The sequence below is a fragment of the Falco biarmicus genome, chromosome 14 (genome assembly GCF_023638135.1).
Source record: "Falco biarmicus isolate bFalBia1 chromosome 14, bFalBia1.pri, whole genome shotgun sequence".
In the NCBI taxonomy this organism is placed as follows: Eukaryota; Metazoa; Chordata; class Aves; order Falconiformes; family Falconidae; genus Falco; species Falco biarmicus.
The window spans coordinates 2,777,477-2,801,140 of record NC_079301.1 but is presented as its reverse complement, the minus strand read 5'-3'; the positions used below and the strand labels follow the sequence as shown (position 1 = coordinate 2,801,140).

General features: G+C 36.9%; 1 protein-coding gene across 3 annotated transcripts in view; it reads left to right on the top strand.

The window, feature by feature from the left end:
• RPS6KA6 (ribosomal protein S6 kinase A6) overlaps positions 1 to 23,444 on the top strand; it is a 43,341-nt gene extending 19,897 nt beyond the window's left edge. For all 3 annotated transcript variants that reach the window (XM_056359684.1, XM_056359683.1, XM_056359686.1), the window contains 16 exons: positions 1,767 to 1,873; positions 2,148 to 2,185; positions 3,884 to 4,026; positions 4,869 to 4,939; positions 6,199 to 6,287; positions 6,738 to 6,802; positions 8,799 to 8,901; positions 10,216 to 10,340; positions 10,630 to 10,755; positions 11,288 to 11,377; positions 12,042 to 12,200; positions 12,651 to 12,812; positions 13,215 to 13,291; positions 15,009 to 15,126; positions 17,028 to 17,168; positions 18,102 to 23,444. In XM_056359684.1, coding sequence (XP_056215659.1) covers positions 1,767 to 1,873; positions 2,148 to 2,185; positions 3,884 to 4,026; positions 4,869 to 4,939; positions 6,199 to 6,287; positions 6,738 to 6,802; positions 8,799 to 8,901; positions 10,216 to 10,340; positions 10,630 to 10,755; positions 11,288 to 11,377; positions 12,042 to 12,200; positions 12,651 to 12,812; positions 13,215 to 13,291; positions 15,009 to 15,126; positions 17,028 to 17,168; positions 18,102 to 18,227 — 1,740 coding nt within the window. In that variant the 3' untranslated portion in view covers positions 18,228 to 23,444. The remainder of the gene's footprint in view (positions 1 to 1,766; positions 1,874 to 2,147; positions 2,186 to 3,883; positions 4,027 to 4,868; positions 4,940 to 6,198; positions 6,288 to 6,737; positions 6,803 to 8,798; positions 8,902 to 10,215; positions 10,341 to 10,629; positions 10,756 to 11,287; positions 11,378 to 12,041; positions 12,201 to 12,650; positions 12,813 to 13,214; positions 13,292 to 15,008; positions 15,127 to 17,027; positions 17,169 to 18,101) is intronic.
• Positions 23,445 to 23,664: the final 220 nt, after the last annotated feature.

Genomic DNA, 23,664 nt, shown 5'->3' with positions numbered 1-23,664 from the left:
CTGACTGGATTGTAAAGGGTTATTGGAGCAGTAGGTAGGAAAGAGGTCAATTTGTGCTTTGATATAGGATGTCTAATTATAGAGGAAATTCTGGTATAGCAGGAAGAACTATTCTTTTTCACCAGCACAGCTGGGATTACCAAGTGTGCAACATTCTTTGAGGGATGCAAGTCTCTCCGTAATAATACTAGTTAGGCGGTTGCAAGAGGTATGTGTTCCCTTTGGGAATAAAGAAGTAGGTGTCAGGTGTTCTTGTTGTTAAGTCTCTACATGTTTTTGGAAGACTTCAGTTACCTTCTATGATGGCTTTAAACATTCACTCTGTATATAGACAAGAAAAAAATAAATCAGCTCTCTGGTGGGAAGACAAGGGTTTTTTTCTAAAGTACATGGTAAAACGAAGACAGTGAACAATACGCGAGGGTAAATTCCCCATGGTATTTCATACTTTCCACACAAGGATTGTTTTAATTAATTGTGTTTAGTATGAGGTTATTAAAACACACTGGTCTTTTAAATTCTACATGGGTATGAGAGTTTCAGCTGTGGAAGTGAAATGAGTACGTAATGAAGTTCTCATTGGTAACTTTTAATGAAGTTGGCTTGCATGGTGTTTAATTTAACATAGAAAGCAGATTTAAATGAAGTTGTTGGGAGGTTTTAGGTTACCATTTAGCATCATTGTACTCTGAGATTTGCATTTTGGCTACTCCAAGGAGTAATGATATCCCAGAGGTTTCCTCTTGTTCTTTTGGATGTAGATGAAAACAGTATGAAAATTGCTCTTTAAAAAATCAAGGTGAAATTTTGTGTAGCTTAACAGCTTTATTCATACAATGTTAATACCTATCTTTATGGAAATGAGGAATATTTCTGTTGCCAGTAGAACAGGTAACGTATGTGCAATTTGAAGTACAGATCAGTGTACTACTAAATCAATAAGCCCAGTTACGTTAATATAAGTCTTGTTAGCTGTCTGCCGTGCAGTTGGGATGGTTGTTCTTGTTCCTGGTGCTTTCAACAAATAAGGGAATAGTTCACTTAAATGTCAGATTCAATTCCAGTAATTTAAAGATTACTAGCTTTGGCAGTAATTTGTAGAACATGACAAGAGCCAAGGCAGGTATGATTCTTGTATATAAAATGAGAAGCAACCTGTTGAGTGTTTGGGATAGAAACACATCTCTCAAATGCTCTCTGTGCAACTTCACTCAGTTTTTGAGTATCTCGATGGGGTTCTTCAAATTTCTTTCCCTAGGAAGAGTGAAGTAGGTTCTTTAACGCCTGCTGCAGATTTTCACATTGTTGTTATTTTCACCAAAGTGTTTAATTTGCATACTTTTTTCTAAATTATTTCTACTTTTTTTTTTACTGTTAATGTGAGTTCACAGAGACAGTCACCCAATACAGCAGCCGTATACTAAATTTTATGATGCAGTGGAAAACAGTCTGTATAGGATTGTGGCAGGAGGAGTGCTGGTGGTCAATAACACCAAAGATAACAATGAAATTTATTACGTTAAAAGTTAGCTAATGCTCTGCAGTAACTGCTGATGGTTTTGTTTAAGTATTGCGGGTAGTTCTTTTCTATACCTGCTGATTAGCCTATATTAAGACGTAATTTCTGTTAGGTGAATTCATTAAATTTGAGTTCATAAGGTACTTCTAAGTCTTCGAAATTTAGGCAGACAGGACTGTTTGTTTTAGATTGCAGTTTTAAAAACTGAAGACAAGATCAGAAGGTAAATCTATACAGTTCTTATTAGGTTATGTTTACAGAGGAAGATGTGAAATTCTACCTCGCAGAACTGGCCCTTGCTTTGGATCACCTTCACAGCTTGGGAATTGTATACAGGGACCTGAAGCCAGAAAAGTAAAGTAAAATGTATTTTACCACTATTACGTGTATTTTGCTTGTTGCTTTGCATCTTCCACTATAGTGATGTAAAATGTTAAGAATATTTTTGTTAGACTACATAAACAAATATAAAATGTAAAAAATATATCTGTGATTTAAATGAAATAATATTGGCTTGTTAAATTAATAACAGAAGTTGGAGGTAAAGATTATTAACTCTTATATTTTAAATGTTATATGTAAACATTCCTCTTTATGTGTATTGGTGAATGTGAATTTTAATTTTCAGCATTTTGCTTGATGAAGCAGGACATATCAAGTTAACAGGTAGGTAACTCTTATTAGTACAGCACTTTTTGAATATATTTCTGTATAAGCTTTTTGTTATAAGCCTAACATATGTATAGTGGTGGCTGGAGTATGTGAGCCAGTATTTAGAAAGATTTTTATTGTTATCCCTTCCCTATATAATGGTTCTTTATATAGTATTAAGTACTTTTATTGAAGTATTGTAGGTAGTCGGAGACTGTGTCTGATGGTTTTGATCAATTACCAGATCCTGATGTCCATGCAGGTTCCATTGAAGTCAGTTTTCGTGTTGGCTCATGTTTGCATAAGTCAAGTTGCAGTGTTAACAGCAATATTGCTGTAAAGTGCAGATCCTAATTGCTGTGGTTACAATAGAAGAAATGTAGCTACAAATACAAAACCAGACGTTGAATGTGGTTTTTAAAGGAGCTTTATTTGTTAACATACCACCACCACCTGAACTAAAACTACCCACTATTCAGGTTAGAAAGGGAGCTGTAACAAGATTAGCTGTGGAACGCCTTTTAACTGCAGATCAAGACAGCGTAGACCCAGGCCAAAGCTGCTGACTGTGAGGCTTTTAAAAGGGGGCAGAGGTGCTTTCGGTGTAAGACAACTTTAGTGCACAATAAGACTTCTGAGAAATTACTTTTTTTTGTTTTATTTCTGGATTATCACCTTTAAATGTGTAAAATTGCAGAACAATGTTCTGTGAGGAACAATTAAAATACTAGTTAAAAATTCTAATAAATTATGTATACAGAAGACTGTGACTATTTGGAAACCAAATAATGAATTTCTGAAGCTTTAAATTACATTTAAGGTGATGCTTTTGTATTATAAATTTCATCATATATTTTGATCTATAGATATTGCTATTAGATTACAACAGAAAATGAAGGTGTTTCATAAAAGACTTGATGGAATAATGATGGAAAAAAATTTTATAAAATGCATAATTTAAAAAAATCTGTGTGGTATATTTAAATCCAATTAAATCCTAAATTTCTTGCTTCCTTCTGAAACTGTAGAAGAATAGTTGATGGGATTATTGATTAGCAATCACTTCCCTTTTAAAAAAAAAAAAAAAAAAAGGATGCTTGAGAGCCTCTACTTGAGAGTTGGGCTGATATCAAGGACTTGTGTGTTTAATGGCATTATTCAAACTAGGGGAAAAAAGTATCCTGGGAATGAAGCGAGCAGATATGCCAGACTGTTCCTTACTGAACCTCAGTCAGGTTGTAGAACCATGCTGTCTTACATGACAACAATATTTTTAGTCTGATTTATTTATTCATCATCCGGTAATACTAGACCATGCAGGCTGTGTTCTCTTTGAAACTTATTTTTACTTCTATCCAATTTTTTGAGTCAATAAGGCAGGCAGTAAACAGAAAATAAGAACTTCTGATTATCTTAAGGCTCTAAATGTGTAGTATTTCAAATAATTAGTTATTTTTAGTAGTAATATTGATGGCTAATCACCAATTTAATGTGACTTATAAAATGGTTTTGGTGGTGTGTAGTGAACTGTCTAATGCTATCTCTAGATATCTGGAGTTTCTTGTTCCATGAAGAGCTAGAATAATCACATAATATTCCTGAAAGCCAACAAACAAAAGCTGTCAATACTTTGATTTTTGAAATACTGTATACAGTATTGTGTTTTTTCTGAAATTCTTTACTGGCTGTATTCTTGTAATGCTGTTGTTGTAGACTTTGGACTCAGCAAAGAATCAGTAGATCAAGAGAAGAAGGCCTATTCTTTCTGTGGTACTGTAGAATACATGGCACCTGAAGTAGTAAACAGGCGAGGGCACAACCAGAGTGCTGACTGGTGGTCCTTTGGTGTTCTCATGGTACTGTATGCTTCATTGCTTACCTTGTTTAAGGTCACAAACACACTGCCTTTGTCTAAGTCAATGTGAAATAATGTACTTAGAATAAGCTTGTCCAGGTCTAATTACAAATGCTTGGGTAAGGGGAAGAGAGAATTCAATAACTGAATTGCTACTGAAATGGCAATAATTTGAATAAAACTTGCTTTTCACCTGCTTAGCCTTGTAAGGAGTACTTACCAGGAACCATAAAAGTCATGTGTGCAGTCCACTAGTAGTTTAGAACAGTTGTAGTCAGTATGAAACTTAAGTGTGTATATTTATTTCACATGTTAGTTGATAGTTTAAAAAAAAACCCAAACCTGAAGACTTGGTTTGATGGAGTATTAATTGGGTTTTTTGTAAGAGTAAGACTGTTGAATGAATACTGGAGTGCAGTAGTGAAATAGGCCAGTAACCACTAGCACTTACACCTTTGCTGTCATGTGTTAGAGCAAACAGCTGAAATATGCGTATTGACATTAAAAGTAAAGTACTGTTTTAGAATTTATTCTTCTTGCTGTTTTCAGAGCATGCCGACATCTAAAAAACTTGGTTATGGAGGGATTTTATTACTTTAGTTTAAAAGTAGTTTATGGATGCAAAATATTCCTACATCACCGCTACATTACACTTGGCACTGTTGTTATCATGTAAACTGCCAATGAAAACAAGATTTAGATTTGTGAAGGTTTTAAAATAATTTTTTAAAAGCTCAAGCCAGCATGCCTAATGTAGAGATAGGGAAGAGTACAGTACTGAACACTTTGTTTGAGCAACTGGGGGAAGAAGTGTTGATTTAGATTAACATTTGTTCTTTTCAGTTTGAAATGCTTACTGGTACACTACCATTTCAAGGTAAAGATCGAAATGAAACTATGAATATGATACTCAAGTAAGTATACCTTCTTACTATTTTGGAAAGTCAGAAAATGTAATTTTAAACATGTTTGAACAGCTTGTTATAACTTCTTGTGCTTGAAGAGCATTAAGATAGAACAAGAATAAAAAACCCGAAGTGCCTCCCAATAAAGTTTAGATCCCAGACCATCCAAATACTAGTAAGCATCTACAGAAATTAAAACTTAGGAATGGATTCATGTTTTCATTGTAGGTGTATAACGAAGGTAAAGCAGTACTGTGAATTACAGCAGCATTATTTACCGCTCACGTTGTTACGCTCTCTTGCTACTGTTACAGCATACCTTATTTTGTAAGCAGTAGTTAATCAGGCGTTGCTTTGTGTAGGTATGTTTGGAAAGTGCACTTATGTGCTCATATTTTTCATATTAAATTACCTCAGTTACAACAGAAGCTGTCTAACAAGACAGACTGGGTAAACTGGTGATTAGTAAGTGAAACTGTTGGGCAAATGTGTTCTCGTCTTTATTTGTGCTTAGCTAACAAAGAATTTCCTTTGGAGCGCGTGCAGAGCCTTGGGCCTTTGGAGGGGGTGATAGGCAGGCAGGGGTTGAGAGGGGAGCTGTGTTCTTACAGACGCACAGCAGTCTGAACTTACCCGACTATGCGCTTATACTGATGTTACCTGCCAAAGCAGGTGGATTAGATCGCTATCCTCACTTGTAGCTGTAAGTGATGATGCAGTTCTGCATCAAGAAATAAGGAATTTCTTGCCTTAGTGCAATTGTTTTCATAAAATAAGCTTGGTAAAGTCATTAAGCTTTTATATGATGGCTTAACGAGAGGCTCTTGCTTCAAGAGAAATATTAGCAATCACTTCAGGGGCAAGTAATTTGGACTTGGTGAGTCTCTTCTGGCATGGATTCTGGTAGAGGTATTTTGGTGATAATTTCCTGGTGACTTGAAGATATCTTTGAACATACTTACATATTCCTGAGATAATTATTTAACTCTATTTTGGCATGAAACTTGGGAGGTTGGGTGGGATTTCAGGTTTTTGGTCTGGTGTGGTTTTTTTGTTTAGGTTTGCGATGTGTTGATTTTTGGTTTGGATTTATTTTTTTTTTAACCCACTCATACAATGTGAAACTTAAGTGCTAATGTGTTAAATGTGTACACTCTACAAGACTTTGGAATAGATCCTTGATACATCAAATTGTGCAATGAAGTCTTATGTAGACAGCTTTTTAGTAAGATACATTTCTTCCTCTTATTTGTTCTGTTTTCCTTTAGAGCGAAACTTGGAATGCCTCAGTTCCTCAGCCCTGAAGCACAAAGTCTTTTGAGGATGTTGTTTAAAAGGAACCCATCGAATAGATTAGGTTGGTTCATCTATTTGCATCTTTGAAATAAAAGAAGTTTGGTTGAGTATTTAAAGAAAATATTTGCTAGAGTCATGCGCCAGATGGTCAGTAACGTTTGGGCTTAGATACCATTTCTTCTTAGCTTGGATCATGACTTCCATGGGTTTGGCTAATGAATGATTACTTTTTTGGACCAGTGACTTCTAGCAGCATGCCAAAGCTTTGACAGTGTCAGAGCAAAGAATATTGATTCTCTGTATTTATGGGCTTCTTGTGCTCTGTGTGCCTCCCTGATGAGTTATACACAACTTAATTGAACATTTTATGTCCTTGGAATATTCCTGTATTTAAAATTCCCTCAAATAACCATGTCTATGCAAAATTCGTTCAAATAAACTAATTTTTAGTGCAATCTTCTTCAAAGACTTTGCCCAGAAGTGTTTTAAATACAGTGTTTTCTTTGTTCAGGAGCTGGTTCAGATGGAGTTGAAGAAATCAAGAGACATCCTTTTTTTTCTACTGTTGACTGGAATGTAAGTACAAAATTATTTGAATAAAGCTGTTTTTAATTTTTGTATGTGTTATAGGGTTACAAGTATTTACATCTGAATAGGGCACAATAAACACTGCAGTGCTGCTGACTTACATTCTGGCTTTGCTATAATCTTGGCATCTGGAGCTGTAGTGTTTATGGTATAGAGAGTATTAATTATAAGTTGCACATTTACTTTTTAAATAGTTAAGAGTTGCAGCATTCTAAAGCTTAAATTATCTGTTAGAGCATTTGTAGCTGGGGGAGGGTGCTGGTGTTCCTGTGTACAAGAATCTCTCTTCAGTGAGTGTCTGTCTAGTGCATCCGTGCAGGGCACAAAAAGTCGGTGTGACTAATTCTCTTTGACTTCTCTCTAGTCAGCCACAGCACGTTCCGATCTTACCAGTCATATCCCATTCACAGTCAAAGTATTGGCTGCAGCGCTCTGAGATGATCAGAAGTCCGTATGAGTTCGTGATTGCTTGTTTAAAATTTTAACAAGCAGCTTGATGCTTTTCCTCTGCTGTTCTCTAATCTTTTGAGATGTGCTTCCCAGAAGCGTTCTCAAACCCAAGATCCTCTATATCAAATAAATCCACTCTGAAAACCCTCCTTTGCTATAATGCCTACGAAAGGATAGACACAATAAATAAGATGTTTCTCTGCTGACAGGACTACCTGCAGTGCTAGCCAGTACTGTGCTGAGCTGTTTCTTTAGAGCCCGTTGTCATTATCCTTGTATTTACATTTGAGAAGGTGGTTTTCTAGCTGTGTTTGTGCAGCAGCTACCATAGTCCTGTTTGATTCCAGTAACAGCAAAACTTCACTGTTTTATGTGAGTAGGCTTTGTAAGAGAAGGTTGTGTTGTTATGGCTTCATTATCTACTTTCCTTTTTCTTTTTTTTTTTTTTTAAGGGACTCATATTGAAATAAATACCAGCAAGGAAGTTTGAAAGATCTGCAGTTTCTAACTCTTTCTTTTTCTTTTTTTCTATTTTTTCTTTTATTTGGCAGTGCTTTGTACTTGCTTCGCTGTAGTGGTGTTGATGACCACTTCTGTGTTTTATCTCATTATTTCTTTGGGATGAATTCAGGTCCCTCTTCCTTGGGTTTTAGGCTTGTTGGGGTTTTTTTAAATGAAATCCACTGCATTTTCTTGTGCAGGAATATTAAATGTAGCAAACTGCAAAAAATAGGTCTGAAAGGATGAGAGAAATGCCAAAAAATGTTCTCAGAACTTTCTGAACTTTACATGGGGCTTTGACATAGTTTGACATGAAATTTTCTCAGCCTTCAATGTAAACATGGCTTGTTGCTGATTTGGGATGCGTTGGGGAATGCATTTTTCTAAAGCATGTTGAGTGAAGGAGGAGAAAAAGGAGCTGTTGTTCTGCTTTCCCTTCCTTCCCCAACTTAGTTTAGTAGATTAGGAAAAACCTGGAATAGAGCTTTGACAGTTGACAGTTCCTTGTCAAGAGGGACATGTCTGTCACTTGTGGGAGATCTTTGTCTGGTACCCGGAACAGAAAGGTGAAGACTATTCCGTATCTTCCTTTTGGGGTGGGTTTCTCAGGGTTCTAAGAACACCATCAGTGACCTGGGTCTGAGATGATGATGGAAGGTAAGATGTGCTATGGCTGTTGCATGTTCTTCTGAATAAGCGAGAGATGAACTAGTGATAAGTAGGAGGTTGCTGTTGTAGTTTTAAAAGTACAGATCTGGTAGATGAGGCAGATTAAGGAAAAAGGACGCTGTATCGTTTGACTTGTTTGGTAACATTTCCCGTACCATTTCAAATCAAAGTTACGTGAAAGTAACTCAGTTTTTCCATATGTATATTTGTGGTTTTCTACTTGCTGTATATTACTCACGCTTTCAGAAGATTGTTTTAATACAACAATAACATTTTAGTTACTTATTCTTTAGCTTGGCAAAATTACAGCACCTGTGGAAGTTTCAATGACTCCTAACTACATGACTTTGTCCTTCTACTTTAGAAACTGTTCAGAAGAGAAATTCAGCCCCCGTTTAAACCTGCTTCTGGAAAGCCGGAAGATACCTTCTGTTTTGATCCAGAATTCACAGCAAAAACACCAAAAGGTAATTGTGCATGGTTATAAATTGGTGAGGCTCGTAGGACAAGAGGGGTCAAGCTAATGTCACAACAACAAGCGAAAAAGCCAGTGACAAAATTAAAAGGAAGGGATGCAACAGGGTTCCAGTACTTTGAAAGGAGTATGTTCTGCTCAGCAGGTTCCTATTCTTTGAAATATTCTGCTAAACTTTGGTTCGCCAACAAAAAAAAGGAGTACCAACAGCTTAAGTACAGTTTCTAGTTATGGTTCCAAGTCAGACATGCAGTGTTTGGCGAGGGGGAATTATTTAATACCAAAAGTAAACTAAACTAAACTTGATCGCAGCAGTGATTATTTTTATGGTCAGTATTCCACTGAAAATGACTTGCTTTAAGTAACTTTCTCAAGCCTATTAAAAGATTTAATTTTAATAATTATAAAACTAGCATAATCATAATTACTTCATTGAGCTGTTCCCTTCACTACCCATGCCAAATTTGACTTTACTCTTTGAGGAAACGGTGATTCAAAGGTAGAGAAGAGCGGGGAAAACGTACAGTGGGTACTGCTAGATCAGTTGCAAAGACATCTCAAATTTTCATAAGCTTCTTGAAACTGTCTTTAAAATATCCCTTAGATTTATCGCACTATGAAAATTTCCAAGTAACTGAACTTGGAAGCAAAGGCAGTGAGTGTAAACGCTTAGTATGCTTCAAGTTTCACTTCAGGTTTTCTTTTGTGAATTTTTTGCTTTACTGCTGCATCTAACTTTTAAAACCACTTCTCATGTTTGTTTGGAGAATGTCTGTGGTTTGCATGGGCCACACAGAATTATCAAGCTGTGCCTACTGTGAAATTTCAAACATTGAACTTGGAGGTGCACATGATATAACCTGAGGAAAACTTGGTTCTAATTATTTGATAGTATTACTAATTGAATATCCTTGTATTGCCTCGCTTCTGCCTTGCCAGTGGCGCATACACCACTGAAGCAGCAAAATCTGCAGGCATGCTTACGCAGTCCTTGAACATAAGGCTGTGATCTTCGGTTTTTTCCTCATAAGTAGTGTTGTGCTTCAATAAACTTCTTCCTAAAAGCGTGAATTTGTACATTAGTTCCCGCAGTGTTTAGCAGTATTACTAAAACGCAGGAATACTTGCTTTGTGTAATAGAAGTAAGAGAAGACTGATAACTTTAACTAGAAGTCTTATGCAACATCTGGTGTTACTCTTGTTTACTTTGCTTCCCTCAGAATATTTCTCTAATGTATCTCTCCTGAATGTTCAAAAATAGCCTTCCTGGGATTTAGTCATGCTAATCAAATGTGTATGCTGCTAGATTCGCCAGGAGTCCCACCTAGTGCGAATGCACATCAGCTCTTCAAAGGATTTAGTTTTGTGGCAACTACTACTGTAGAAGATCATAAACTATCACCACTCACCAATATACTGCCAATAGTACAGGTAACGCTTTTCATTGGGAAACTGTTTTGACATGCCAAAGATTGACCAATATTTAATGTTTACAGTCTATTCTTTTTTTGTTGGGGAGACTGTTACAAAATTTGCTCTATTAAAGTGCTTCCATGAGATAGTTTTGAATTTTAAAAAGTGAATTGTAGTTTTTCTGGAGGCAGAATTGGAAAGAGAAGGCATGGGCAAGCAGAAGAAACTTTTGCTGTTGGAAACAATATTATGGTAAAGAGCATCTTGTTGCTTTAGATGACAGCTTTCGTGTGTTTGTGTTTTAAAGCAACTTCATGGAAACAGCGCCCAGTTTACTGATGTGTATGAACTGAAGGAGGATATTGGTGTTGGTTCCTACTCTGTTTGCAAGCGATGTATACACATAGCTACCAACATGGAGTTTGCTGTAAAGGTACTTAAATAAATTTCACTTTGACAGTTCTGAAATTGTGTAGTGGATTTGTAAATTTAAATACATGAATATGCTGTGAGAAATGAAAAAGTGTTTTATTTGTTGAAGTTGTGTATTGCCTTTTATAGCTGTTTTTGTGGGTAAAAGTTATGGTGTTGAAGAACTGGCTTTGCAGTTGCGATCTTGAAGGCTGAGAATACTCTATGATGACGAGAACACCTGAAAAAAAATAAGGTCCGCAAGGGTGGAACTGGGCTGCAGGGAATTAGTGATGCTTTGGATAGTCTGTTACATTTCCTTGTCCATTGGAGCAGAATAGACTGTATTGATGATGTGGTATTAACTGGTAGGAAGGATTGAGCAAGAGGTGAACTAACAGTGGAATGTGAGTCTGGAAGATGCATTAGTTGTGATTAAAAAGAAGTAACGAACTCTAGAAACTTGTTTTGTATTTATATTCTTCAACAGAACAAAAAAAAAGTCTTTATTAAATCTGTAGCCAAGTTGTTTTTCTTGTTGCTGTATTTTGCAGATAATTGATAAAAGTAAGAGGGATCCTTCAGAAGAAATTGAGATTCTCATGCGTTATGGACAACATCCAAATATTATTACCTTAAAGGATGTATGTACCTTTTTTCTCTGCTACCTCTTACTATACAGTACTCAGTAAATAAATATAGATGTAGGGAGGTTTGTATGGCTTCCTTAAATTTCTTGTACATAGTAAAATATATTGGGAGAGCAGTACATATAGTAAAGTGCCGAGTATTTGAAAATGTCCTGATACTAATTTTTTCTAAAGGCTGTTTAATGAACTTGAAGTAAGAGATGATGTAAAGGTAAGAAATGTCACGTTTCTTATTTCACATGAGTAGCTGATGTGTTGGTAATCTGAATCTGAAAATGCGGTCGTATGTCGTCCTGTATACACAGAATGCCAGCAGCTAAAAATTCCCCCATGGAGGGGAGGCAATAGGGAGTGGTAGGGCTACTCTTCTTCTACAACAGAAGTTCCTAGGCTGAAAAATTTCATTCCAAGTCATGAATTAACAGTCAATTACCTAGACATCTCACAGAATGACACATAAGCTGTCTTATACTTCATGCTTTAAGGCTCTGAATTGCAGAATAAAATTGGACAGTCCCTGCTGTTTGTGCTTTATGCTCATATGTGAGCAGGTGAACAATCTAGTCTGTAATTTATCAGTATGTGTAATTGTAGATGATCCTTTTTAATAGATATGTGTGTATTCATATGTGTATGCACTTGTTAAACTTCTCATCAGGTGTATGATGATGGTAGATTCATATACCTTGTCACTGAACTGATGAAAGGAGGAGAGCTGCTTGATCGAATCCTCAGACAGAAGTTCTTCTCGGAACGAGAGGCTAGCGCTGTGTTATACACTATAACAAAGACTGTGGACTACCTGCACTGCCAAGGAGTGAGTGACTTCTTCTGGCATAGCTTCTTTCATATTTCTTGGAATAAACAAATGCCTTTTGTTATGTGCTTTGGTTGGCTTGTTTTTTATGGCAAAAGGGAAGAAGATTTTTGAGTATTTTATGGCAAAGGTGAATAATATAAACAACTTGCCCTGTTACTCTGGCAAGCCCTTTTGATTCTACTTTTACAGTTTATGAAACGGCAAGTATTTGTTCTCTTATGCTTGTTGGCAAATGGTTATGTTAGTTCTAGTTGTGTTATGAGCCCGCAGACTTTTTTGTGACATTACTTGAACTAGAATTTTTTGTTACTTGAAAGTTACACAATTGTCTAGACATGTTAATAACTGTATTAATCTAGAGAATAGCCTTTATAAATCGCAAATTGTGTGCAGATAAATGTACGTGCAACTTCTAAGTGATGGATTTTAAAATTTCTTTGTTTAAAGGTAGTGCATCGAGACCTTAAACCTAGTAATATTTTATATACGGATGATTCAAATAATGCTGATTCTATCAGAATTTGTGATTTTGGATTTGCAAAACAGCTTCGAGGAGAAAATGGATTACTTCTAACTCCATGCTACACTGCAAACTTTGTTGCACCAGAGGTATCTTAAGCTGCCGTGTGTTTTGTCTGTGCTGTTTTTGATGCATCAAGTACATAAGCTTTTTAGCAGTACTTAAAAAAAATAATTCTGCTAGTTCTCCTTAAATATAATTATACATACTTTATAAACACTGATGCATATGTTTATAATAAACCTGCCTTAAAAATAGCAGAATCCACCCTCAAAAATAAATGTAAGCCTGTTGAGAATCTTAAGAGATGATGTTCTGGGGAAAAAAATATTGTAGGTAGGTACTGTAAGTAACCTGTATATTGAAAAAGAAATAATCAAGCCTCTGAAATTATCCTGGGATTGACTTACCCTTCCTTAGGCTGTGTAGTGCTGTTGGTTTGGGGTGCCTTTTTAATATAGGAAAAGTCTTCAATACTCTTTGTTTTCTAGGTTCTCATGAGACAGGGATATGATGCTGCTTGTGACATATGGAGCTTGGGTGTTCTTCTTTACACAATGTTGGCAGGGTGAGAAATAGTTCTTATCTTTTTTTGTTTGGCTAAACTTCCAGCATGCTGCATGAATCCATGCTTTCATTAAAACTGTGAGGTATTACCTCATTGATTTGAATGCAGAGTGACGAAGACACTGAGGTGGAACAGGAAGCTATAAATGAATGCATACATAAAATGGGCTTATCTTACAGGTAGGTTCAGGTAGACTTCTGTCTTCTGCAGTGCATGAATGGAGGATGCCAAAGACTGTTCCCGGTTTCTAGGAGAGAGTTTAGTCTGTGAAAGTATGCGGTGGTTTTCTTCTATCTCCTTCTGCCTCTTGTCCTTCCCACCCTGGTACCCTTGTAGTCCACCTTCTTGTATCCACTGCCACAGGCTTACTCCTGGCCCTGTTGTAGAACATGCTGGCTTTTAACCTCTTAAGTTTTCAAAACCACTAAACATTAATTAAGTGCTATGAAGTGCTTAGTGGCTGAATGATAAAAGTTTTTCTGAATTTTGCTCTAACGGAAAAATAGCAGATTTTTTGTGTCTTAGTAGATAACTACTAGCTATTGGAAACTGTTCCTCTTGGTAAATTTGTACTTTCTCTGTGTAAAATCACCATCACCACTACAGCTGTCATCAAAACTCAGATTGCTGTATGATTTAAGTGGAAGTATGCAGATATTGGGCAGTATACTGCCTGCATATTTGAGAAACATTGTCTGAACAAAGGTATGACAGGTCAAAAATGTGGAGGAGGGATGGTCCAGCACGAGTTCCTGTCTTTCCAGTTTTGTTCCTCTTAAGCTCATCAACTGGAAGACTAGAACTAACTGGCTGGGATAGTTCCTAAATATCTGTTGGTGCTGGTTGATCTTTCAGCTATGCAGAGCTTTCAAAGTACTAAGATAGAATGCGTTAGGCTTTATTATTGTTTGCAAGCTAATTTGCAATCTAAGGGGTGTTATGATGTAACTGCTTAATCAGAGTAAGATTTGGGTGTTTTAGTTAAAACTAACTTGGTGCTAGCCTATGATCATAAGAGATGCCAGAACATCGTAATACTCTTGACATTGTTAAAAGGTGTATTTAAGTGATTCAGATCAGTTTTCAGATTTGCCAGTTTACTTTGAGCTCATCGTGCTAGGATTTGTAGAAAGTAAGCCATATTTACAGAAAACCCTGTGAACTGTTACAAGCTCCCAAACCCAATGATCATATGGTTTCAGCCTCCCAAACTCACTCATGTAAAAAAAAACTATCATGAAAATTTTGTTGTAGCTTTTCCACAAATGATAGATGTGTGTACGTTGTGCTCATTCTCTGTGTTTAGGGTATGTGCATTTAATTAGACAATATTGCTCCAGCTTTATTGGGCCGTTCTGTTAGGTTACTGTTCCAGGTTTGGATTACTTCACATGCTTTTGTAATCTAGCATAATTTGTGTTGATGAATCACTTCTGTTTAACTTGGAAGTCTGTGCTCATTAGGATGCATTATTAAGATATTAAGACCTCTTTTTAGTCTGCATTTCCTATTTATTCTACTTGATTAACCACGATTATGGGAAAAAGAAAATAATATAGTTTCAAAGATGAAATGCTAATGTATTTAATAGTATATAGTGTGTTGGCACTGTTGGCAGTGGGATATCTAATCAGAATGGTTCATGAGTTTTTACCAATTTCTTGCAGCTCCTTACGTATAACAGTGCATTTTGTTCTGCTTTTTTTTCTTTCAACAGCTATACTCCATTTGCCAATGGTCCCAACGATACTCCAGAGGAGATCCTGGTACGGATAGGCAGTGGAAAATTCTCTTTAAGTGGAGGCAACTGGGACACTGTTTCAGATGCAGCAAAGGTGTAAATGTGTTTTGGTTTTGTTCTTATGCTTTTGTAGAATTCAGATGAACATCTGCTGAACTGTATAGAATAGACTAGTCTAAAAGAGTAGTTCCTATTATTACCTGCAAACTTTATTGCAATGAAGGCTGTCTAGTCCAACCTCCTGCTCAGAGCAGGGTCAGCTGTGAGATCTGACCAGGTAGCTCAGGGCTTTATTCAGTCTGACTTCAGAAACCTCCAAGGGTGGAGACTGAACAGCTTTCCTGGGCAGCCTTCTCTAACACCTGGCTGCTGTAATGAGAAAAAGCTTCTCCTGATTCCAAGCCAGAACATCTCTTGTTTTCATCCTCTGTCTCCATTCCATTGGCCATGCAGACTAAAGGGACGTCAACCTTCTTGGATGCCAGGTCACGCCGGTAGTTCAGGTTCAGTTTGCTGTCTACCAAAATGGCCTGGTCTTGCTCAGCAAAGGTGGTCCCCAGCCAGTCAGTCAGTCCCACTTAGGTGACAATTTTTTCTTTTCCAAGTGCAAGACCTTGCATTTTTCCATCCTGAATTTAGTATGGCTCTGGTTAGCCCGTTACTCCATCCTGCCCTGCCCTTGAACTCATTAGCTCTTTCCCCACACCTCCAGTTTGGTGCCCCACTGCAGACTCGGCAAGAATGCACTCTCGTCCTTTCCCCCAAGTTGCTGATAAAGATTTTAAAGAAGATAGGTCCCAATGTAGACTTTTGGGATCATCAGTATTTTTTTCTTCCTTATTTTTATTGGATCAAAAGTTGGTGTTTGGGATTCCTTAAACAGAAGGATGAGTTTTTACAATTATCTGTTCATTCTAGTAGTGTAGCTAACCAGTCTTGCATGAATAAGTTAATTTTTTGTAGTGAGATTTCTTAAATGTTCAACGCTGAAATCATTGGATCTTTTGTCATTGGTAGTACTTTCAGCAATTAAACTAGTACTTTAAGAACCAAATATATCTGGATATCTTGCCAAAATCTTGATCAGCTTGATTATGTAGCTGTCCTTTTTATTTAAGGCTGGATGTCTCATCAGTTGCTGGATGTGTTCTCTGGGTTTGGTGTTGGCCTGGTCTGTAGGTATCTTAGTCACCAGCATTACCTTTTATAAAGCTTGGCATTAATATTAAATCTTTTCCTGATCCTTTGAAACAGCACTGTTTGTTCATTTCAGTAGGAGTGATTCAGAATACTTGTTGGCTGATGCTGCCTTAGCACAAGTAATTCACTTCTGTATATTTAAGCATGGTTAACGTTTTGTGCCTAAAACAAAGGGAACATTCTGTCAGCTTGTTCATATTTTGTTTTCTTTCAGGCTCTCTCTGTTCTGTGCCCTTCCCACCCAGCTCTTCTTTTGACCAATGTTGTAATTAGTAGCTTATTGCTAATGCTGCTAAACTGGCAAAAACAAGTGTCCATTTCTGTTGGCTTTGCTCTGTACATTAGCTCCTCAAAGGAAAAATTCATTGATAATATATCACTATATGAATTCAGTTGTAATACGTAGTCAGCAGACTCCAAATGTGTAGTCTGAATGAGATGTTTGTAAATAGCTTTCTTCCATAAAGCCTATGTACTAAATTTTAATAGGTGTTCTATTCTTTAAAATATTAATAACAAACTGAAATATGAAACACAAAAACAACAGTAAGATTCTTTACAATAAAGGCTTGCTCTGTTAAACTGATTAAATAGTACAACACATTGTTTTTGGACCTCTGCAGTGTCAAGGCACAGAATGATCCAATCAATCTGCTGATTTTTGTGTGTGTGTGTTTGCATTGTGTTAATCCCTGCCACACAGGGTACTTTCTTCATTGCTGCCGTAATTAATGCTTTATAGTCTGTATAAGATTATTTTAACTGAATAGTATGTGTTTTTTCATTTTTCTCTAGGACTTGTTATCACATATGCTTCATGTAGATCCACATCAGCGATATACAGCAGAGCAAGTACTAAAACATTCATGGATAGCCTGTAGGGACCAGTTGCCACATTATCAACTAAACAGGCAAGATGCACCACATCTAGTAAAGGTAAAACTGCCTGGAGGCTGAACGTTGCTGGAAATGATGAATGCACAATGAATTGGGTTGGTTTTAGAGCTACAGACAGAACTATTTCTTTTTTCTTTAGAAATGAGCTTTCTTTTGTTTTCCCTAGTACATACGTATTTAAATTATGTGAGCAGACAAATTATTGGTAAACTAATTTTTTTAACTTGTGTATAAAGGGAGAGATTTTTCTGGGTGTTTGTTTTCAAAGATTAAGGTAGCTTTGGCCATATAGGAACCTGACCAGTAAGTTATCTGAGACTGAGACTGCCGTAAGTCTCCTAGTATTCTTATTCAGGCACTTTTTTGGGATTTGTTTCTATGACTGGCTCATGTTGTGCTTTCCTAACATAAATTAATAAACTACACCACAGTTTTCCCACCAGTATTTTACCAGTTTGTTCTGTATCTGTGTTTCTGACTTGTGAAACACAATCATTCTACTGTATGCAGGCGGCTTTTAAGTTGACTTCGTTAGCTTTGCCGGATTCAAAAACAAGGACCTGCGATAGCCAGTCTTAATTGTGTTGTCTTCGTAAGTCAGGACGCGAATAGTCACTTAAGTGGCTGTATTTGAGAAATTGATGCTAATGTAGCTTAAGATACTAAAATTCTGACCCACATTAAAAGGTTACTCTACATCTCAGATACGTAAAAGAAATACGTAAGAAAGAAAAATCTCAGACACCTGTGCTTGGAAGCCTGACAGTTTCAGCAATACATTTTTTAATGGATTTGGGTTTTGTTGGGTGTTTTTTTTGGGTTTCCTTTTGCAGGAGAAACTTTAGAGAATGTGCATGACCTGCCATAAGTCCTGTATTTTTTTTAATAGAGTTAAGACATTAAGATTCCATTGTTTTTATTTTCTGATTAAAATGACCCTTACAGCCTTTTATATATTTTGTTGTTCTCTAGGGAGCCATGGCTGCTACATATTCTGCACTGAATCACAAGACATTTCAGCCAGTGTTAGAGCCTGTTGCAGCCTCAAGTTTAGCTCAGCGACGGAGCATGAAAAAGCTAACATCAACAGACTTATAGATCCACTGGGACACCTTAGCAAACAGAAGCAAGGGGAAAATCCAATAAGTGGCTCTATTTTGCCTGACCTGTGATCAAAAGGCATCTATGGTTTCCTGCTACACTACTTGAATTCTGTAAAAGTCCTTTTTTAAAAAAGAAAAAAAAATCCACAGGTTCATACTGTGTTGTTTTACAGGCTGTATCTGTTAAGTTAATTTAAACATCAGGTACACCATAATGGATTTCTCTACATTGTCCTTTAAGAAATCTGTTGCAAATATTCTTTCACATTCTGTATAGTTTTGCTGGGTTCATTTAAAAAATAGTTTAGGGGACCGTTGCCAATGACCAAGTTGTATATAAAGTGTCAGTGTAAGTTTTCTTTTCTTCACACCTTTAGACCCTGCTCTGAAGGACAAATTCTTAATTTTGTAATTGGGCACTTAATTCATTCAACTTAATTCATTTAACTTGTTCATTACTATTATGAGAAGCTGACTAATGTATTGTGCCAGTGTTAAATGCATTAGTGCTAATTTGGAAGGCCTGTGTTTGCATGGTGCCAGTAACTGATAAGTTTATGTGAAAACACAAACAAAAGGGATGTGTAAGATTCTGCACTTTACCTGTTAAACTTAATTTGATTGCTTGTGACGCAAAAGAAATGCTGATTAACAAATGGCCTCTTACAGGAAAAATGAACATTTCTAGTTGTTTCTACAAATGGTATTGTGTCCTGCACCGAGCTGGAGAAAGTAAGTATGTGTATAAACTATCAAAATTAAGGATCCTGGTAACGTTGGTACCACTTCAAAACAACGTCATGCAATCTAATACTACTTGTTATCTATATTGTCTATCCAGTAGTACAATGGCCATGTTTCTGTTTCCTTGGCAGCCTTTTCCACTGAATATACCCAATATTAAGGCTTTTTGGCATAGAAGACAAACTGACACTTTATTATAACAAACTTGGCACATGGATTTTAATTTTTATTTATTTGATTTTTATAGAACATTGCTTCTATCTGAATCTCTCGCTGCATGTACAAATATTACAGAACATAAATGCAAAATTCTGTTTGCCTAACTGTAGGGGTAGCTTGGGAAAATAAATAAGCCTTACAGTGTGCCCAGATAAGGGAATTCTGACCAAGAAATTTCACAGTTACGGAGAAGATACTGACAACACCCTGCTGCCAGTGCTCGCTCACCTTCTTGTCTTGGTGTTAGGACTTGATGTTAGGTGTCAGCTGTTTCTAAATGCTGTGATGGAAAGAAAATTAATTCCAGGGCCAGAATTATCTTGGGGTTTTCAGTCTCAAAACCAGTGCTAACTGCTAGTAGAGTGGGAACTAATGCGTTCAGAGATGATGAGCTTAGAAGTATTTTCAAAATTGTAGACACGACTGTGTTTGTACTGTCATAGTAGGATGAAAATCTGAAGTGTATTGGTGACCAGCGGTTTGGCTGTGTACAGTTAGAGAATCCAAGTGACCAAAACTCACATGTAATTCAGACTGATATGCCATAATTGATTTTTCTGTTCCAGATACCTTTTGGTAGCCAATTACAAGATGCCAGTGATGGCAGAAATCAGTTGTTTGAGATAGGAAAAAAAGCTTTCGGGAGACTTCTGGCCCAACTGCCAAGAGCGGTGGTAGTAACTCAGATCTTAAAAGGCAGAGGGTGCTGGTTGGTTTTTGCTCATACCTGTGAAGTACTTGGTGGCATTGGAAGTACGGTTAGATAAGCTGCTTTCTTTTGTTGTGGTGGGGGAAGATGGAAATTATCTGGCAAAATAGTTAGGTATGAATATATGTAGATTTGAGACTTAACGAATATAGGAAACATAGGTGTGCTATTTGTATGATGCAGAACATACCCCCTACTAAATTTCTTGAGTGTTTGATAGGTGTTGGAAGCTTTAGCGGCCATTTGTGCCTAGTTTTGAGGTGCCTGTTTGAAATGCTTGAAAGCTTATCAAAGAACACAACTGCTTCCTGGAAAGCTTATTGTTCAGTACAAAACGTGCCCCTTATGCAGCTGGTTCATCCATCTTTTCATTACTGAAGACCTTTGCCAGCAAGAATGCCTGTAAACCTCTTGTCTACAGTCTGTTAGTATAACTTTTTTGTGAATTTATAAATGACTGCCAGAAGAATTTGAATTCACTCTTAAGGAAAAGAAAAAATAAACAGTGGTGGAAATAAAGCCCCCCCCCAGTCAAGGTATAATGTGGGTTGAAACATTAAAAACTGTTGAGGATAGAGGGTGATGCGAGGCGTGGAATACAACTGAAGTATCAAATTTGAATTGTCTTCAGCTTTCCCGTAAGGTAGCAGCTGGTCTTTAATGGCTTTATTCATGAATCATTTAACAGTGTTCACATTGGTATTTTCTTTTAGCTTGCTTAGAAGCACCTTAAAAGCATTTTGCACAAAAGCAGTTGTAAGCAGCTGAAGGTACTTAAGTCCTTCTTGGCGTGCAACACAAAGGTGGTAAGAGTACACAAACAAGATAGATATTCTGATTCTCAGCAAAGAATGTAAAACATCTATAAAGTTATCCCTGCTGGTTTTATATCATTACTACCCTTTAGTGCAAGTGCTAGTCCTGGGGGAAAAAGCAAGGTTTCAGTGACTGCAATGTTACAAAGTTGTCTTATCACAAGGAAAACACATGGACAAACACCTTTGTTATGTCTGACAGGCCAGTGTACCCTAGTATGCCAATTTTAATCCTTAATTTGGGGGTAAAAGTTCACTTGCTATTAATATTTCAGCATATCAGTCTTCGAAACATTATGGTTATGCAGGGATACAAAAGAGTTCACTTGCGGTTTACTCTTACTGTATAGTATTTAATGATGATACTCTGTGATGCTTCTTTTTAAATTTCTTGTGTATTTCTCATCTTTGCCCCCCCCTGCCCCAACCTTGGGTTTTGTTCAGTTAAGCAGTTGTATGTAAGCAGGATGGTCTGCTCATGTGTAATCAGTTAAATGTTTGAGACTGAAGAACGCTTAATTTGAATGTGCTCTTGACTGGAGTCAAAAGTTAAATTGTTTCACTTTCCTATCATCTCCACACAGTTCAAGATTAGAAACTAATTATGATCTTACTGATTTATTTTTTTTAATAAGTACAATTTTTACAGATACTTACAAAGAAATAGGCACATGTACTCTGTATTTAGAGGAATTTCCAGAGAACTAATGAATATCTTAAATTATATAATTCTTTTGATATGGCTTCTGTTACTGCCAGCAAAATACCTTCTACTCTGATGTTTGGTAATGGCAATTATAAGTAAGTGCTAGTTCTTGAGTGCACGCAGAGCCTGATGCGTTCTCACTGATGGGAGCAGATTCCCACAGATGTCAGCGGGAGCAGGCTCACAGCGTTGTGCGGTTCTTTCACCCGTTGGTGATTTGCAGTTTCTGTCTTCAGTTTGATAAAAAGCGAGGAACTCTGTTGTATTCCTGTTATGTATCCAAAACCTATGCAGTGGCATCGCTATCAGCCAGTGGCGCCCAGCGAAGAGTGCCCGTACCGAACAGCATCACCGCTGGTGGGTTCGTTTAAGCCACTGTTCTGTGGCTTGTGTAGTCTCAATGCCATTGTTGGCATGTTGTGTGTGTTTTCCCATTGTGCTTGAATCTACTAAATTCTCTTTGACCATGCAGAGACACTAAGGTATCGGTGGTCCAAGCCTCCTGTCCAGCTGAGGCCTGTGCTGTAGTATGGTTCAGATGTTCTCCTTGCATCCGGAGAAGGCATCCAAAACTTCAGCCGAGTCAGTTGTATTGAGCCTGAATTCTGTCTTCTGTGCTTCAATTAATTTTCCAAAGCTAATCTTACTATGTCCAATAGTAAAAATTATCTCTAGCAAACTTCAGCAGCTGGAAGTTACTTGCAGTGTACTTGGGAACGAGTCGTTTGCAGTGACAGATTGCTGCATCCAGTACTCGGCACTCTGCCCTCAGATGTTACAATTAAAACGTTGAGATAGCTTGTAAGAATTGTTAAATTAATTACACAATACTATAGTAATTATCCTGATTTGTTTCAGTGAAATTAGGCTAAAACATCGATGCAAACAGGGGATTTGTAGCACTTAAGTTACCCAGTCCTATCCAGAATTAGAAGTTTACCAATATTTGTGGGTGGGGATGGAGGAGCAGGTGTTTCTTTCTCAAAGTTTTCAGAAGGCTTCTGAAGCCAAATAGTCCTGATGTAATCCTGTGGGAGCTCTATATGATTTAAAAAAAAAAAAAAAACAACCAAAAAAACCCCCCAAAAAAAACCTCCTCAAAAGCCACTTCAGAAACTTTTCTTGGGTGTGTATTGATACCTGTTGGTAGCATGCCTGCGCTGTCGTTCATACCTTACCATCCTTCTGCATTAACACCCCTTCAGTTAAAGTACATTCCAAATACTGTTCGTCCCTACTTCACTCTATTTTTTCATGTTTACTCCCCCTAATTATGTTGTTGATAAGCTAACATTTTCCTTTCGGAATAGAAGAATGAATACAGATTTTGTTTAAAACCCCACCCTTAGTGTATAGCTAAAGCTGACGAGTAATGATAATAACTTATGGAATTACAAGTGTCCCCCCCAAAAAAAAATCAGTGACTGGTTTTCTTGAGAATTTTCCTATGTAATGAAAGCAAACTTTCTTGAAAGCTGTAAAAGATAGTTAATTGATTGTTTTTCTCTTAATTATTAAGATTTGGGCAATAGCTTATTACCAGTAGTGAGTTTGAATAACGTTTCATCCTGTTTTGGAGTGGTTTATGTGAGAACTGAAAAGATGCTTGAGGTGGATCTCCTTTGCAGGACAAAGTGTTCTCATTTTGTGTGTTTTGCATTAGGCTTATGAGCAGCATTTGCTAAGTAATTGCATTGTCATAATATCCCAAGCACTTTGGCATCTTGCACTGATACTCTGATTAGAGCTAAAACTCTTCTGGCACGTGACTGGCGATAAATCTCAATATACGAAAGGGCATTAACTGAAAACAGTGTGCAATGAAATACATGCTCTCTGAGGTACTTCAAAGATGAAACTATACAAAAGGTCCCCGTTATCAGATATTGTAACTGTCATTTCTTTCTCTAAGCATATTGTGGATTTTGTATCATATTGTATTTATTTCATTTAATTTTAAAAAAAATGTTTTCTTTAAAGCTCTGTATATATTGACATTAAAGTTTGCATTGTACTACGTTCTCTTCTCCTTGTAAGGCTGAATCTAGTAGTGCATTGTATGGTATGTTGTTTTTCTTTGCACTGTTGCCTTGAATTACGACATGCCAAAGACAACCTCCAAACTGTATTTATTTTTGTTAAAATTTGTGAATAATGATAAAGGTACAGTTTTAAATAGCTGGCAGTTCCTTGAGTAATAGACTAAAAAGGTTGCAGATTCATAATATTTTATAATTGA